Consider the following 15276-nt stretch of genomic DNA (forward strand, 5'->3'; position numbering starts at 1 on the left):
ACAATGTCACAATGTGTGCACTACACCCGGCCAGCCACAGGGGTCGCTAGTGGGTCTCCCGGTGGCAGCCGGCGTGGACGGAGCCTGGACTCGAACCCAGAATCTCTAGTGGTTCACAGCTAGCACTGTGATGCAGGACCGTAGACCACTGTGCCACTATGGAGGCCCCTAGGAAGTTGTTCTTAATGTTTTGCATGCTCAGTGTATATTGTCATTAAGTTGTCGGCGTTACTTCCTACCTGTCTACTTCGTCACGTGATACGATGTCTCCTTTCTTCAGGGCCTTGATAGCAAACATCTCCCCAGTACTTTCATAGTCAGCCAGGAGCACCTGTTGAATAACAGAGAGCAGTTAGATCTGGCGTGTGACATCACTCCTGCCTTCCTGAGACATGAAGATCGTGTGTGGCCTTACCTTTCCAAAGTGTCCTCGGCCCAGGACTGCCACACATTTAAAGTCGATGAGACTGAACTGGAAGTCTTCCTTCTCCCTTGTATCCGTGGAGCGTTGGACAGGTAACCTCTCATTGGGCTGCTCTACAATAACACTGTCGTCTAGGTTACACTTCAACATACTGTTCCTGCTCTCATTCAGGAAGTCAAATGTAGACATGGCTTCCTGGGAACAGAATACACCGAATCACAGTCACGGTTAGCTCAAAATACACCAATCACAGTCACGGTTAGCTCAAAATACACCAATCACAATCACGGTTAGCTCAAAATACACCAATCACAGTCACGGTTAGCTCAAAATACGCCAATCACAGTCACGGTTAGCTCAAAATACGCCAATCACAGTCACGGTTAGCTCAAAATACACCAATCACAGTCACGGTTAGCTCAAAATACACCAATCACAATCACGGTTAGCTCAAAATACACCAATCACAGTCACGGTTAGCTCAAAATACACCAATCACAGTCACGGTTAGCTCAAAATACACCAATCACAGTCACGGTTAGCTCAAAATACACCAATCACAGTCACGGTTAGCTCAAAATACACCAATCACAGTCACGGTTAGCTCAAAATACACCAATCACAATTAAATAAAACCAACTTTAACAGTTACAGAACTGTCACGTTACGTTACAGACCATGTTCTCAAGAGCAACTTAAAAGGGCAATAAAATACCACGAAGAACAGCATGAAACGAGTCAGTAAAACTCTGATTAAAATGGTAATCTCTTTACTAAAAAGAACCAACAGCGACATGAATCTTTCAGAGTTTGTGAATTGATACATTGTATTCACAGCTACCTGTACTTTCTCTCCGTCTGCAATACTGCTCTCCAGAATGGGCTCTCCAATAGAAGCCACAGTGTGGCGCTTCAGGGGAAGTGGGGGCTCTTTGCCAAACTCCAGTTTGGTCACTATCAGGTCACTGATGAGAGAGAGAGAGAGAGGTCATTTCAGAAGGGGACTAAACTGCAACTTTAAGTTTAATTTCTGTTCACTTCAACCAATAGATAATCACTGGACGAGGTGTGTGTGTTTACCTGGGGGAGGCCAAGTGCAGGATGGACTGGGACTCAGGACCGAGCTCTGTCCCCATGTCTGGCAGCTGAGCTGGACTGAAGGAGTTGTTGACAGAGGGGATGGCTCTCCTCACCAGCCGACCCCACGTAGCGATGTTTATGTTCATCTGAGGGGCACGCAGGAACGTCTTCCCTGGGACAGAGCAGAGGGTCACAAACCACAATCAGTCATCCAATAAATAAAAAAACAAACATGTATTTATTTAGACCTTTATCCAACATAATTATGTTACACAGCGCTTTAAAAAGAACATTAAAACTTGGACTTTACAGAATAAACTACAGACCTTGTTGTTTGGAGAATATCTTCTTTTGCCTTTGAAGTTTTGACCTCCGCTCAATGACTGGGTTGAAAAATGTAACCTGTGGGAAAACACACATAGGTCATAGGTTATGAGTACATTCTGTAAATATTCTGAATAAATCTGGGTTTTTTTGTGCAGGAAAAGGTAAATGTGGGTGTTTTGTTGGGAGAAGTGGATAATTGAATCGTACCTCAGCAAACAGTTTTCCCTGAGGCTCCAGGTAGAGGCACATGCCATGTCGTTGGTTGTCCAGGAAGTCTTCCAGGCGAAGGAACTTGACGGCACACAGTGATCTCCAGTCCCTCCAGTAGACTGAGATCTCCAGCTCACGAGACTGTGGAAGACAAAAACTGTAACATCTCCTCATCAGGTCTCCTCATCAGGTCTCCTCATCAGGTCTCTATCACCAGTCATCAGGTCTCCTCTATCACCAGTCATCAGGTCTCCTCATCAGGTCTCCCCTAACACCAGTCATCAGGTCTCCTCTATCACCAGTCCTCATCAGGTCTCCTCTATCACCAGTCCTCATCAGGTCTCCTCTATCACCAGTCCTCATCAGGTCTCCTCTATCACCAGTCCTCATCAGGTCTCCTCATCAGGTCTCCTCATCAGGTCTCCTCATCAGGTCTCCTCATCAGGTCTCCTCATCAGGTCTCCCTAAAACCAGTCATCAGGTCTCCCTAACACCAGTCATCAGGTCTCCCTAAAACCAGTCATCAGGTCTCCCCTAACACCAGTCATCAGGTCTCCTCATCAGGTCTCCTCATCAGGTCTCCTCAAACACCAGTCATCAGGTCTCCTCATCAGGTCTCCTCATCAGGTCTCCCTAACACCAGTCATCAGGTCTCCTCATCAGGTCTCCTCATCAGGTCTCCCCTAAAACCAGTCATCAGGTCTCCCTAACACCAGTCATCAGGTCTCCTCATCAGGTCTCCTCATCAGGTCTCCCATAACACCAGTCATCAGGTCTCCTCATCAGGTCTCCTCATCAGGTCTCCCTAACACCAGTCATCAGGTCTCCCCTAACACCAGTCATCAGGTCTCCTCATCAGGTCTCCTCATCAGGTCTCCCTAAAACCAGTCATCAGGTCTCCCCTAACACCAGTCATCAGGTCTTATCATCAGGTCTCCCTAACACCAGTCATCAGGTCTCCTCATCATGTCTCCTCATCATGTCTCCTCATCAGGTCTCCCTAAAACCAGTCATCAGGTCTCCCTAAAACCAGTCATCAGGTCTCCCTAACACCAGTCATCAGGTCTCCTCATCAGGTCTCCTCATCAGGTCTCCTCATCAGGTCTCCTCATCAGGTCTCCTCATCAGGTCTCCTCATCAGGTCTCCTCATCAGGTCTCCTCATCAGGTCTCCTCATCAGGTCTCCCCTAAAACCAGTCATCAGGTCTCCCCTAAAACCAGTCATCAGGTCTCCCCTAACACCAGTCATCAGGTCTCCCTAACACCAGTCATCATATAAAATATAAAAACTATCGGCCTATATCGAATCTTCCATTCCTCTCAAAGATTTTAGAGAAGGCTGTTGCGCAGCAACTCACTGCCTTCCTGAAGACAAACAATGTATACGAAATGCTTCAGTCTGGTTTTAGACCCCATCATAGCACTGAGACGGCACTTGTGAAGGTGGTAAATGACATTTTAATGGCATCGGACCGAGGCTCTGCATCTGTCCTCGTGCTCCTAGACCTTAGTGCTGCTTTTGATACCATCGATCACCACATTCTTTTGGAGAGATTGGAAACCCAAATTGGTCTACACGGACATGTTCTGGCCTGGTTTAGGTCTTATCTGTCGGAAAGATATCAGTTTGTCTCTGTGAATGGTTTGTCCTCTGACAAATCAACTGTACATTTCGGTGTTCCTCAAGGTTCTGTTTTAGGACCACTATTGTTTTCACTATATATTTTACCTCTTGGGGATGTTATTCGAAAACATAATGTAAACTTTCACTGCTATGCGGATGACACACAGCTGTACATTTCAATGAAACATGGTGAAGCCCCAAAATTGCCCTCGCTAGAAGCATGTGTTTCAGACATAAGGAAGTGGATGGCTGCAAACTTTCTACTATTAAACTCGGACAAAACAGAGATGCTTGTTCTAGGTCCCAAGAAACAAAGAGATCTTCTGTTGAATCTGACAATTAATCTTAATGGTTGTACAGTCGTCTCAAATAAAACTGTGAAGGACCTCGGCGTTACTCTGGACCCTGATCTCTCTTTTGAAGAACATATCAAGACCATTTCGAGGACAGCTTTTTTCCATCTACGTAACATTGCAAAAATCAGAAACTTTCTGTCCAAAAATGATGCAGAAAAATTAATCCATGCTTTTGTCACTTCTAGGTTAGACTACTGCAATGCTCTATTTTCCGGCTACCCGGATAAAGCACTAAATAAACTTCAGTTAGTGCTAAATACGGCTGCTAGAATCCTGACTAGAACCAAAAAATTTGATCATATTACTCCAGTGCTAGCCTCTCTACACTGGCTTCCTGTCAAAGCAAGGGCTGATTTCAAGGTTTTACTGCTAACCTACAAAGCATTACATGGGCTTGCTCCTACCTACCTCTCTGATTTGGTCCTGCCGTACATACCTACACGTACGCTACGGTCACAAGACGCAGGCCTCCTAATTGTCCCTAGAATTTCTAAGCAAACAGCTGGAGGCAGGGCTTTCTCCTATAGAGCTCCATTTTTATGGAACGGTCTGCCTACCCATGTCAGAGACGCAAACTCGGTCTCAACCTTTAAGTCTTTACTGAAGACTCATCTCTTCAGTGGGTCATATGATTGAGTGTAGTCTGGCCCAGGAGTGGGAAGGTGAACGGAAAGGCTCTGGAGCAACGAACCGCCCTTGCTGTCTCTGCCTGGCCGGTTCCCCTCTTTCCACTGGGATTCTCTGCCTCTAACCCTGTTACGGGGGCTGAGTCACTGGCTTGCTGGGGCTCTCTCGTGCCGTCCCTGGGGGTGCGTCACCTGGGTGGGTTGATTCACTGTTGTGGTCGGCCTGTCTGGGTTGCCCCCCCTTGGGTTGTACCGTGGCGGAGATCTTTGTGGGCTATACTCGGCCTTGTCTCAGGATGGTAAGTTGGTGGTTGAAGATATCCCTCTAGTGGTGTGGGGCTGTGCTTTGGCAAAGTGGGTGGGGTTATATCCTTCCTGTTTGGCCCTGTCCGGGGGTGTCCTCGGATGGGGCCACAGTGTCTCCTGACCCCTCCTGTCTCAGCCTCCAGTATTTATGCTGCAGTAGTTTGTGTCGGGGGGCTAGGGTCAGTTTGTTATATCTGGAGTACTTCTCCTGTCCTATTCGGTGTCCTGTGTGAATCTAAGTGTGCGTTCTCTAATTCTCTCCTTCTCTCTTTCTTTCTCTCTCTCGGAGGACCTGAGCCCTAGGACCATGCCCCAGGACTACCAGACATGAGGACTCCTTGCTGTCCCCAGTCCACCTGGCCATGCTCCTGCTCCAGTTTCAACTGTTCTGCCTTACTATTATTCAACCATGCTAGTCATTTATGAACATTTGAACATCTTGGCCACGTTCTGTTATAATCTCCACCCGGCACAGCCAAAAGAGGACTGGCCACCCCACATATGCTCTCTCTAATTCTCTCTTTCTTTCTCTCTCTCTCGGAGGACCTGAGCCCTAGGACAGTGCCCCAGGACTACCTGACATGATGGCTCCTTGCTGTCCCCATTCCACCTGACTGCTGCTGCTCCAGTTTCAACTGTTCTGCCTTATTATTATTCGACCATGCTGGTCATTTATGAACATTTGAACATCTTGGTCATGTTCTGTTATAATCTCTACCCGGCACAGCCAGAAGAGGACTGGCCACCCCACATAGCCCGGTTCCTCTCTAGGTTTCTTCCTAGGTTTTGGCCTTTCTAGGGAGTTTTCCTAGCCACCGTGCTTTTACACCTGCATTGTTTGCTGTTTGGGGTTTTAGGCTGGGTTTCTGTACAGCACTTTGAGATATCAGCTGATGTACGAAGGGCTATATAAATAAATTTGATTTGATTTGATTTGATTTGATTTGATCAGGTCTCCCCTAACACCAGTCATCAGGTCTCCCCTAAAACCAGTCATCAGGTCTCCCCTAACACCAGTCATCAGGTCTCCCCTAACACCAGTCATCAGGTCTCCCCTAACACCAGTCATCAGGTCTCCTCATCAGGTCTCCTCATCAGGTCTCCTCATCAGGTCTCCCTAAAACCAGTCATCAGGTCTCCCCTAACACCAGTCATCAGGTCTCCCTAACACCAGTCATCAGGTCTCCCTAACACCAGTCATCAGGTCTCCTCATCAGGTCTCCTCTAAAACCAGTCATCAGGTCTCCCTAAAACCAGTCATCAGGTCTCCCTAACACCAGTCATCAGGTCTCCCCTAACACCAGTCATCAGGTCTCCTCATCAGGTCTCCTCATCAGGTCTCCCTAAAACCAGTCATCAGGTCTCCCTAAAACCAGTCATCAGGTCTCCCTAAAACCAGTCATCAGGTCTCCCCTAAAACCAGTCATCAGGTCTCCCTAACACCAGTCATCAGGTCTCCCTAACACCAGTCATCAGGTCTCCCTAACACCAGTCATCAGGTCTCCCCTAACACCAGTCATCAGGTCTCCCTAACACCAGTCATCAGGTCTCCCCTAACACCAGTCATCAGGTCTCCCCTAACACCAGTCATCAGGTCTCCCCTAACACCAGTCATCAGGTCTCCTCATCAGGTCTCCCCTAACACCAGTCATCAGGTCTCCTCATCAGGTCTCCCCACCAGGTCTCCTCATCAGGTCTCCCCTAAAACCAGTCATCAGGTCTCCTCATCAGGTCTCCCCTAACACCAGTCATCAGGTCTCCCCTAACACCAGTCATCAGGTCTCCCCTAACACCAGTCATGAGTTAGTCCCACTAAAAGCCTGACTTTGGGAAGCTTCAGGGGAAAGCAATAGATTCCGGCAGACTTAGTACCAGCCGCTCCGGCATTCAGAGTTACACAACTCCAGAATAGAGAGCTGCTCTCACTTGTCCTGCCTGGGTACGACGTGTTAATGAATCCGTGTGATTTGCTGAAGGTTGTGAATTAGAAACAATGACCCAAATACAAACAGAAATCTGGATTTAATTTTTTTTAAGCGTTTGAGGCGATTTCAGACACTAATGGCATTGTATGGGAAAGGGGAAACCTTCCCAGAGTAATTGAGGTAAAGCCTAAAGTAGTGTTGTCTAGATTACCCTGTCTAGTTCCACAGTGGATATATAGTGAAGTAGTGTGGTCTAGATGACCCTGTCTAGTTCCACAGTGGATATATAGTGAAGTAGTGTGGTCTAGATGACCCTGTCTAGTTCCAGTGGATATATAGTGAAGTAGTGTGTGGTCTAGATGACCCTGTCTAGTTCCACAGTAGATATATAGTGAAGTAGTGTGGTCTAGATGACCCTGTCTAGTTCCAGTGGATATATAGTGAAGTAGTGTGGTCTAGATTACCCTGTCTAGTTCCAGTGGATATATAGTGATGTAGTGTGGTCTAGATTACCCTGTCTAGTTCCAGTGGATATATAGTGAAGTAGTGTGGTCTAGATGACCCTGTCTAGTTCCAGTGGATATATAGTGAAGTAGTGTGGTCTAGATGACCCTGTCTAGTTCCAGTGGATATATAGTGAAGTAGTGTGTGGTCTAGATGACCCTGTCTAGTTCCAGTGGATATATAGTGAAGTAGTGTGGTCTAGATGACCCTGTCTAGTTCCAGTGGATATATAGTGAAGTAGTGTGGTCTAGATGACCCTGTCTAGTTCCAGTGGATATATAGTGATGTAGTGTGGTCTAGATGACCCTGTCTAGTTCCACAGTGGATATATAGTGAAGTAGTGTGGTCTAGATTACCCTGTCTAGTTCCAGTGGATATATAGTGAAGTAGTGTGGTCTAGATTACCCTGTCTAGTTCCACAGTGGATATATAGTGAAGTAGTGTGGTCTAGATTACCCTGTCTAGTTCCACAGTGGATATATAGTGAAGTAGTGTGGTCTAGATTACCCTGTCTAGTTCCACAGTGGATATATAGTGAAGTAGTGTGGTCTAGATTACCCTGTCTAGTTCCACAGTGGATATATAGTGAAGTAGTGTGGTCTAGATTACCCTGTCTAGTTCCACAGTGGATATATAGTGAAGTAGTGTTGTCTAGATGACCCTGTCTAGTTCCACAGTGGATATATAGTGAAGTAGTGTGGTCTAGATTACCCTGTCTAGTTCCACAGTGGATATATAGTGAAGTAGTGTGGTCTAGATGACCCTGTCTAGTTCCAGTGGATATATAGTGATGTAGTGTAGTCTAGATTACCCTGTCTAGTTCCACAGTGGATATATAGTGATGTAGTGTAGTCTAGATTACCCTGTCTAGTTCCACAGTGGATATATAGTGATGTAGTGTAGTCTAGATTACCCTGTCTAGTTCCAGTGGATATATAGTGAAGTAGTGTGGTCTAGATGACCCTGTCTAGTTCCAGTGGATATATAGTGATGTAGTGTGGTCTAGATTACCCTGTCTAGTTCCACAGTGGATATATAGTGATGTAGTGTGGTCTAGATTACCCTGTCTAGTTCCACAGTGGATATATAGTGAAGTAGTGTGGTCTAGATGACCCTGTCTAGTTCCAGTGGATATATAGTGATGTAGTGTGGTCTAGATGACCCTGTCTAGTTCCACAGTGGATATATAGTGAAGTAGTGTGGTCTAGATTACCCTGTCTAGTTCCACAGTGGATATATAGTGAAGTAGTGTGGTCTAGATGACCCTGTCTAGTTCCACAGTGGATATATAGTGAAGTAGTGTGGTCTAGATGACCCTGTCTAGTTCCACAGTGGATATATAGTGAAGTAGTGTGTGGTCTAGATGACCCTGTCTAGTTCCACAGTGGATATATAGTGAAGTAGTGTGGTCTAGATTACCCTGTCTAGTTCCACAGTGGATATATAGTGATGTAGTGTGGTCTAGATGACCCTGTCTAGTTCCACAGTGGATATATAGTGAAGTAGTGTGGTCTAGATGACCCTGTCTAGTTCCAGTGGATATATAGTGATGTAGTGTGGTCTAGATGACCCTGTCTAGTTCCACAGTGGATATATAGTGAAGTAGTGTGTGTCTAGATGACCCTGTCTAGTTCCACAGTGGATATATAGTGAAGTAGTGTTGTCTAGATTACCCTGTCTAGTTCCACAGTGGATATATAGTGAAGTAGTGTGGTCTAGATTACCCTGTCTAGTTCCAGTGTAAACTTCTGGTCCCAGGACTGGTTGCTGACTGGTTTCCAGCTGGTCTGTCCCACTTCAGTGTTGTCCAACTTCAGCACAGCACTGATCTCGTCTGGACAGAGCGAGAGAGAATACGTTTATTCAATCTGGACCCAGGGCAATGTTCAGTAGGCATGAAATGGACTGAAAACAGGGAGTACTTGTCCAATTGTCTGCTTTAAGAAAACGCTTGTTTTGATTTTCTGTGCAAAACATTTTGAACACCAACCCCCCTTTTCACCCCTCTGTTCAAACAGCAGACAAGACACTGAGCAATATTTCACAGCTAGATGCAAGGCATTAGTCAGAGCAGCTTCTCCGAGCAGCTTCAAAACATCAGACAGAGACACATCGGGGATGTGGGTCAATAGAGCAACACTCAACTGGACAGGTCGTCGGTCTTGGAGAGGTTGCGTGAGCTGGCTCCTTTGTTCTTGTTGCTTCTGGACATGAATGAGGATCGCTGTTCACTGGGGCTCCAGCCGGGGTGGGAGGCTGAGGGGGTCTTACAGCGACCTGGGACGTCCTCCAGCAGGTCCTGACAGCCCATCAGACGCACCTCCAACGTACCTCGGAGAAAAACAGGTAAAAAAAACACACTAGACTGTAGCCCAGAAAGACGAAGGCCGGGGAGGGCCACACTGTGTATCAATCGTCTCAGAGTAAGGGTGCAGGTCTAGGATCAGGTCCCTCCTGTCCATGTAAATATTATTCATTGTGATCTAGAAGGAAAAACTGATCTTAAATCAGCAGTCCTCCTTGATACATACGGCCACTGCACTATGGACTTACACGTCATTATTGTAAACGTAAAATGTTGCTCAAGTTTGACCCGAGTGGGTGAGGCATTACATACCGACTCAAAGTTTATCGTCGTCTAACAGCGGTTTATTCTATTTACAGTACAAAGCGCACGTGTGTTTGGGATGAGGGTGGCTGTGTTATGCTGTGTCATCTCTGTTGACCTTAAGGAATGCTTCAGAGCTTCCAACTTAAAGAGAGGCTGCTGTGTTTTGAAATCTAGGGTAATCCCGTAACGATAAAGACAACACTGAGTTGTTGGTTCTAAAAAAAAAAAGGACAGTCTTACCTGTGAGTGCAGCAGGCTTGGTGACCGTGCTGTACTGGTTGTATGTAGACATAACGCTATGGCGTGGGCTGAGTGGCGGGGACACCACCATGGCTAACTCCTCCATGATGAGAAGGTTCTTAGGGTGGTTCTTAGGCAGCTCGCTCAGCCGTTGCTCCAGAGATAACTTCAGCAGGTCCAACTTCTGATTGGACTCATTGAACCGGGCTTGAGCCTGTGGGGGGAAGAGACTAATATTAAAATATTTAAACATACTAGCACATAACACGGGACCATACGGCTGGACACATCTGAAAACTTCAGTTTAGGGCAAGCATTCAGAACGTACTCAGAGGTTAACATTATGGAACACCTGGGTGAGGAACAGTATGCAAGCATTCAGAATGTACTCAGAGGTTAACATTATGGAACACCTGGGTGAGGAACAGTATGCAAGCATTCAGAATGTACTCAGAGGTTAACATTATGGAACACCTGGGTGAGGAACGGTATGCTGTGGAATGTTGATTTTTACATTCCACAACGATGTGTTATGGTAAACTGGCTCGACTCTCTGCAAGATTTGACATTTCCCGTCATTCACAGAATTTCCATGATCTGAAAAGAATATGGAAGATGGGCTTCTTCACACTCCTTCATCCAGCCAAAAAAATACCTGCCCAGAGATTTCCAGATCTCCTGCTTTATTCCCTACTTTTTCTGGGAATCTTCCAACCAGGATTTCTGGGAAAAAAACTAGGATTTTTAGGTAAAAGTAACCAGAATTTTGCAACCCTAGGTTTACATCCATCGTCTCACCTCAGAGTGGGCCTTCTTCTCCGTAACTTTCCCAGAAGAGCCCAGCAGGATCATGACGTTCTGGGCTCCATCAGCTACAGCATGTTCTATCCTGGAGTGATGTCGCAACTCCTCTAGTCTCAGGTCCAGAGGACTGATGATGGGCTTGGACACAGAGACTGGGGACCAGAAATGTATCATTATCACAGAGACTGGGGACCAGAAATGTATCATTATCACAGAGACTGGGGACCAGAAATGTATCATTATCACAGAGACTGGGGTCCAGAAATGTAAGACAATGGATGTATAAAGTCCAAAAAAAGCCTAATTCCCCCACATATACTTTATATAGCAGCGGGAAAAGCCTAATTCCTCACATATACTTTACATAGCAGAGGGAAAAGCCTAATTCCCCCACATATACTTTACATAGCAGAGGGAAAAGTCTAATTCCACACATATACTTTACATAGCAGAGGGAAAAGCCTAATTCCACACATATACTTTATATAGAGGGAAAAGCTATCAATTCCCCACATATACTTTACATAGCAGAGGGAAAAGCCTAATTCCCCACATATACTTTATATAGAGGGAAAAGCCTAATTCCCCCACATATACTTTTACATAGCAGAGGGAAAAGCCTAATTCCCCACATATACTTTATATAGAGGGAAAAGCCTAATTCCCCCACATATACTTTACATAGCAGAGGGAAAAGCCTAATTCCCCTGGGGACATATACTTTACATAGCAGAGGGAAAAGCCTAATTCCCCACATATACATTACATAGCAGAGGGAAAAGCCTAATTCCTCACATATACATTACATAGCAGAGGGAAAAGCCTAATTCCCCCACATATACTTTACATAGCAGAGGGAAAAGCCTAATTCCCCACATATACTTTATATAGCAGAGGGAAAAGCCTAATTCCCCACATATACTTTACATAGCAGAGGGAAAAGCCTAATTCCCCCACATATACTTTATATAGCAGAGGGAAAAGCCTAATTCCCCACATATACTTTATATAGCAGAGGGAAAAGCCTAATTCCCCCACATATACTTTATATAGCAGAGGGAAAAGCCTAATTCCCCTGGGGACCAGTAATACTTTATATAGCAGAGGGAAAAGCCTAATTCCCCACACATATACTTTACATAGCAGAGGGAAAAGCCTAATTCCCCACATATACTTTACATAGCAGAGGGAAAAGCCTAATTCCCCCACATATACTTTTACATAGCAGAGGGAAAAGCCTTATTCCCCACATATACTTTACATAGCAGAGGGAAAAGCCTAATTCCCCACATATACTTTACATAGAGGGAAAAGCCTAATTCCACACATATACTTTACATAGCAGAGGGAAAAGCCTAATTCCCCACATATACTTTACATAGCAGAGGGAAAAGCCTAATTCCACACATATACTTTACATAGCAGAGGGAAAAGCCTAATTCCACACATATACTTTACATAGCAGAGGGAAAAGCCTAATTCCCCACATATACTTTACATAGCAGAGGGAAAAGCCTAATTCCTCACATATACTTTACATAGCAGAGGGAAAAGCCTAATTCCTCACATATACTTTATATAGCAGAGGGAAAAGCCTAATTCCTCACATATACTTTACATAGCAGAGGGAAAAGCCTAATTCCCCACATATACATTACATAGCAGAGGGAAAAGCCTAATTCCTCACATATACATTACATAGCAGAGGGAAAAGCCTAATTCCCCACATATACTTTACATAGCAGAGGGAAAAGCCTAATTCCCCACATATACTTTACATAGCAGAGGGAAAAGCCTAATTCCCCACATATACTTTACATAGCAGAGGGAAAAGCCTAATTCCCCACATATACTTTATATAGAGGGAAAAGCCTAATTCCCCACATATACTTTACATAGAGGGAAAAGCCTAATTCCCCACATATACTTTACATAGCAGAGGAAAAGCCTAATTCCCCACATATACATTATATAGCAGAGGGAAAAGCCTAATTCCCACATATACTTTACATAGCAGAGGGAAAAGCCTAATTCCCCACATATACATTATATAGCAGAGGGAAAAGCCTAATTCCCCACATATACTTTATATAGCAGAGGGAAAAGCCTAATTCCTCACATATACTTTACATAGAGGGAAAAGCCTAATTCCCCACATATACTTTACATAGCAGAGGGAAAAGCCTAATTCCCCACATATACTTTATATAGAGGGAAAAGCCTAATTCCCCACATATACTTTACATAGCAGAGGGAAAAGCCTAATTCCCCACATATACATTACATAGCAGAGGGAAAAGCCTAATTCCCCACATATACTTTACATAGCAGAGGGAAAAGCCTAATTCCCCACATATACTTTACATAGCAGAGGGAAAAGCCTAATTCCCCACATATACTTTATATAGCAGAGGGAAAAGCCTAATTCCCCCACATATACTTTATATAGCAGAGGGAAAAGCCTAATTCCTCACATATACTTTATATAGCAGAGGGAAAAGCCTAATTCCCCACATATACTTTATATAGCAGAGGGAAAAGCCTAATTCCCCCACATATACTTTATATAGCAGAGGGAAAAGCCTAATTCCCCACATATACTTTATATAGCAGAGGGAAAAGCCTAATTCCCCACATATACTTTATATAGCAGAGGGAAAAGCCTAATTCCCCACATATACTTTACATAGCAGAGGGAAAAGCCTAATTCCCCCACATATACTTTATATAGCAGAGGGAAAAACCTAATTTCTCACATATACTTTACATAGCAGAGGGAAAAGCCTAATTCCCCACATATACTTTATATAGCAGAGGGAAAAGCCTAATTCCCCACATATACTTTATATAGCAGAGGGAAAAGCCTAATTCCCCACATATACTTTATATAGCACAGGGAAAAGCCTAATTCCTCACATATACTTTATATAGCAGAGGGAAAAGCCTAATTCCCCACATATACTTTACATAGCAGAGGGAAAAGCCTAATTCCCCCACATATACTTTATATAGCAGAGGGAAAAGCCTAATTCCTCACATATACTTTATATAGCAGAGGGAATAGCCTAATTCCCCCACATATACTTTACATAGCAGAGGGAAAAGCCTAATTCCCCCACATATACATTATATAGCAGAGGGAAAAGCCTAATTCCCCCACATATACTTTACATAGCAGAGGGAAAAGCCCTCCAACAGACAACGCATGCCCTTGGTGAGAGATGTGTTTCTAAGGTTATAGTGGGTTCATACCGTCGTTATCGCTGTAGTTGGTCTCACCAGTCTGGCTGGCTTTGAGGATCTGCATCCTGATGAACTCTATCTTGGTCTTGCTGTCCTGCAGCATCTGCTGAGCAGTGGCAAGCAGCTTCTTATCCTATTGGGGGGAGGGGGAGGGGGGGTACATGTAAACATAAGCATGTTAATTAAACACGGGCTATTTCTTTGGCTCAGTGTTTTAACCATTTTGTTTTCACCATCAGTTTGGATTTCTCTTGGACTTTGTACGACTGTGTACATGGTCTTTCAAATGAGGTTAAAAGCACTGAGACATTCCAGCTCAACTCAAATCTAATTGCTTTTGAGGGTAGCCACCCCCCCCATACCGCCCCTCACCCCCCATACCGCTCCCATACACACCCCCCATACACACCCCCATACCGCTCCCATACACACCCCCCATACCGCCCCTCACCCCCCCAATACCGCCCCTCACCCCCAATACCGCCCCTCACCCCCAATACCGCCCCTCACCCCCCCATACCCTCCCATACACACCCCCATACCGCCCCTCACCCCCCCATACCGCTCCCATACACACCCACCCATACCGCCCCTCACCCCCCCCATACCGCTCCCATACACACCCCCCCATACCGCCCCTCACCCCCCCATACCGCTCCCATACACACCCCCCCATACCGCCCCTCACCCCCCCATACCGCTCCCATACACACCCCCCCATACCGCCCCTCACCCCCCCCATACCGCTCCCCATACACACCCCCATACCGCCCCTCACCCCCCATACCGCTCCCATACACACCCCCCCCCATACCGCCCCTCACCCCCCCCATACCTTGGAGGATCCATTGGAATACATTTGAATCATATTCTCAGCTCCTTGTTTGCATTTTAGCTCAATGTCGTTCTGCTTCTTCAGAGCCCCCAGTCTGCTACTGCACATTCTGGACTCACTGCTGGGGGTGTCTGGGGTCAGAGGGCAGCCGGGAACTACAA

The 15276-nt window shown here is 45.5% G+C and overlaps 1 protein-coding gene and 1 long non-coding RNA gene across 4 annotated transcripts in view; one reads left to right on the forward strand and one right to left on the reverse strand.

Annotated features, from left to right (window-relative positions):
- Positions 1-15276, reverse strand: part of LOC118362142 (serine/threonine-protein kinase N2-like) — a 65250-nt gene that overhangs the window by 5297 nt on the left and 44677 nt on the right. The window contains exons 3-14 of the mRNA XM_052465956.1: positions 15116-15270; positions 14290-14413; positions 11032-11189; positions 10234-10447; positions 9528-9713; positions 9107-9216; positions 2039-2182; positions 1831-1906; positions 1505-1676; positions 1266-1389; positions 416-619; positions 240-331 (exon numbers count right to left, since the gene is read on the reverse strand). Of these exons, the coding sequence (XP_052321916.1) occupies positions 240-331; positions 416-619; positions 1266-1389; positions 1505-1676; positions 1831-1906; positions 2039-2182; positions 9107-9216; positions 9528-9713; positions 10234-10447; positions 11032-11189; positions 14290-14413; positions 15116-15270 (1759 nt within the window). The remainder of the gene's footprint in view (positions 1-239; positions 332-415; positions 620-1265; positions 1390-1504; positions 1677-1830; positions 1907-2038; positions 2183-9106; positions 9217-9527; positions 9714-10233; positions 10448-11031; positions 11190-14289; positions 14414-15115; positions 15271-15276) is intronic.
- Positions 2247-6542, forward strand: LOC127908261 (uncharacterized). 3 transcript variants are annotated; one of them, XR_008066521.1, is made up of 6 exons: positions 2247-2289; positions 2705-2741; positions 2815-2840; positions 6002-6051; positions 6241-6290; positions 6500-6542. It is a non-coding gene; the product is annotated as an uncharacterized LOC127908261 (long non-coding RNA). The 3 variants fall into 3 exon arrangements; XR_008066520.1 differs by lacking the exon at positions 2815-2840 and adding an exon at positions 2888-2913; XR_008066519.1 differs by lacking the exon at positions 2815-2840 and adding an exon at positions 3105-3130.

This window comes from Oncorhynchus keta, chromosome 1, assembly GCF_023373465.1.
Source record: "Oncorhynchus keta strain PuntledgeMale-10-30-2019 chromosome 1, Oket_V2, whole genome shotgun sequence".
NCBI classification, from domain to species: domain Eukaryota; kingdom Metazoa; phylum Chordata; class Actinopteri; order Salmoniformes; family Salmonidae; genus Oncorhynchus; species Oncorhynchus keta.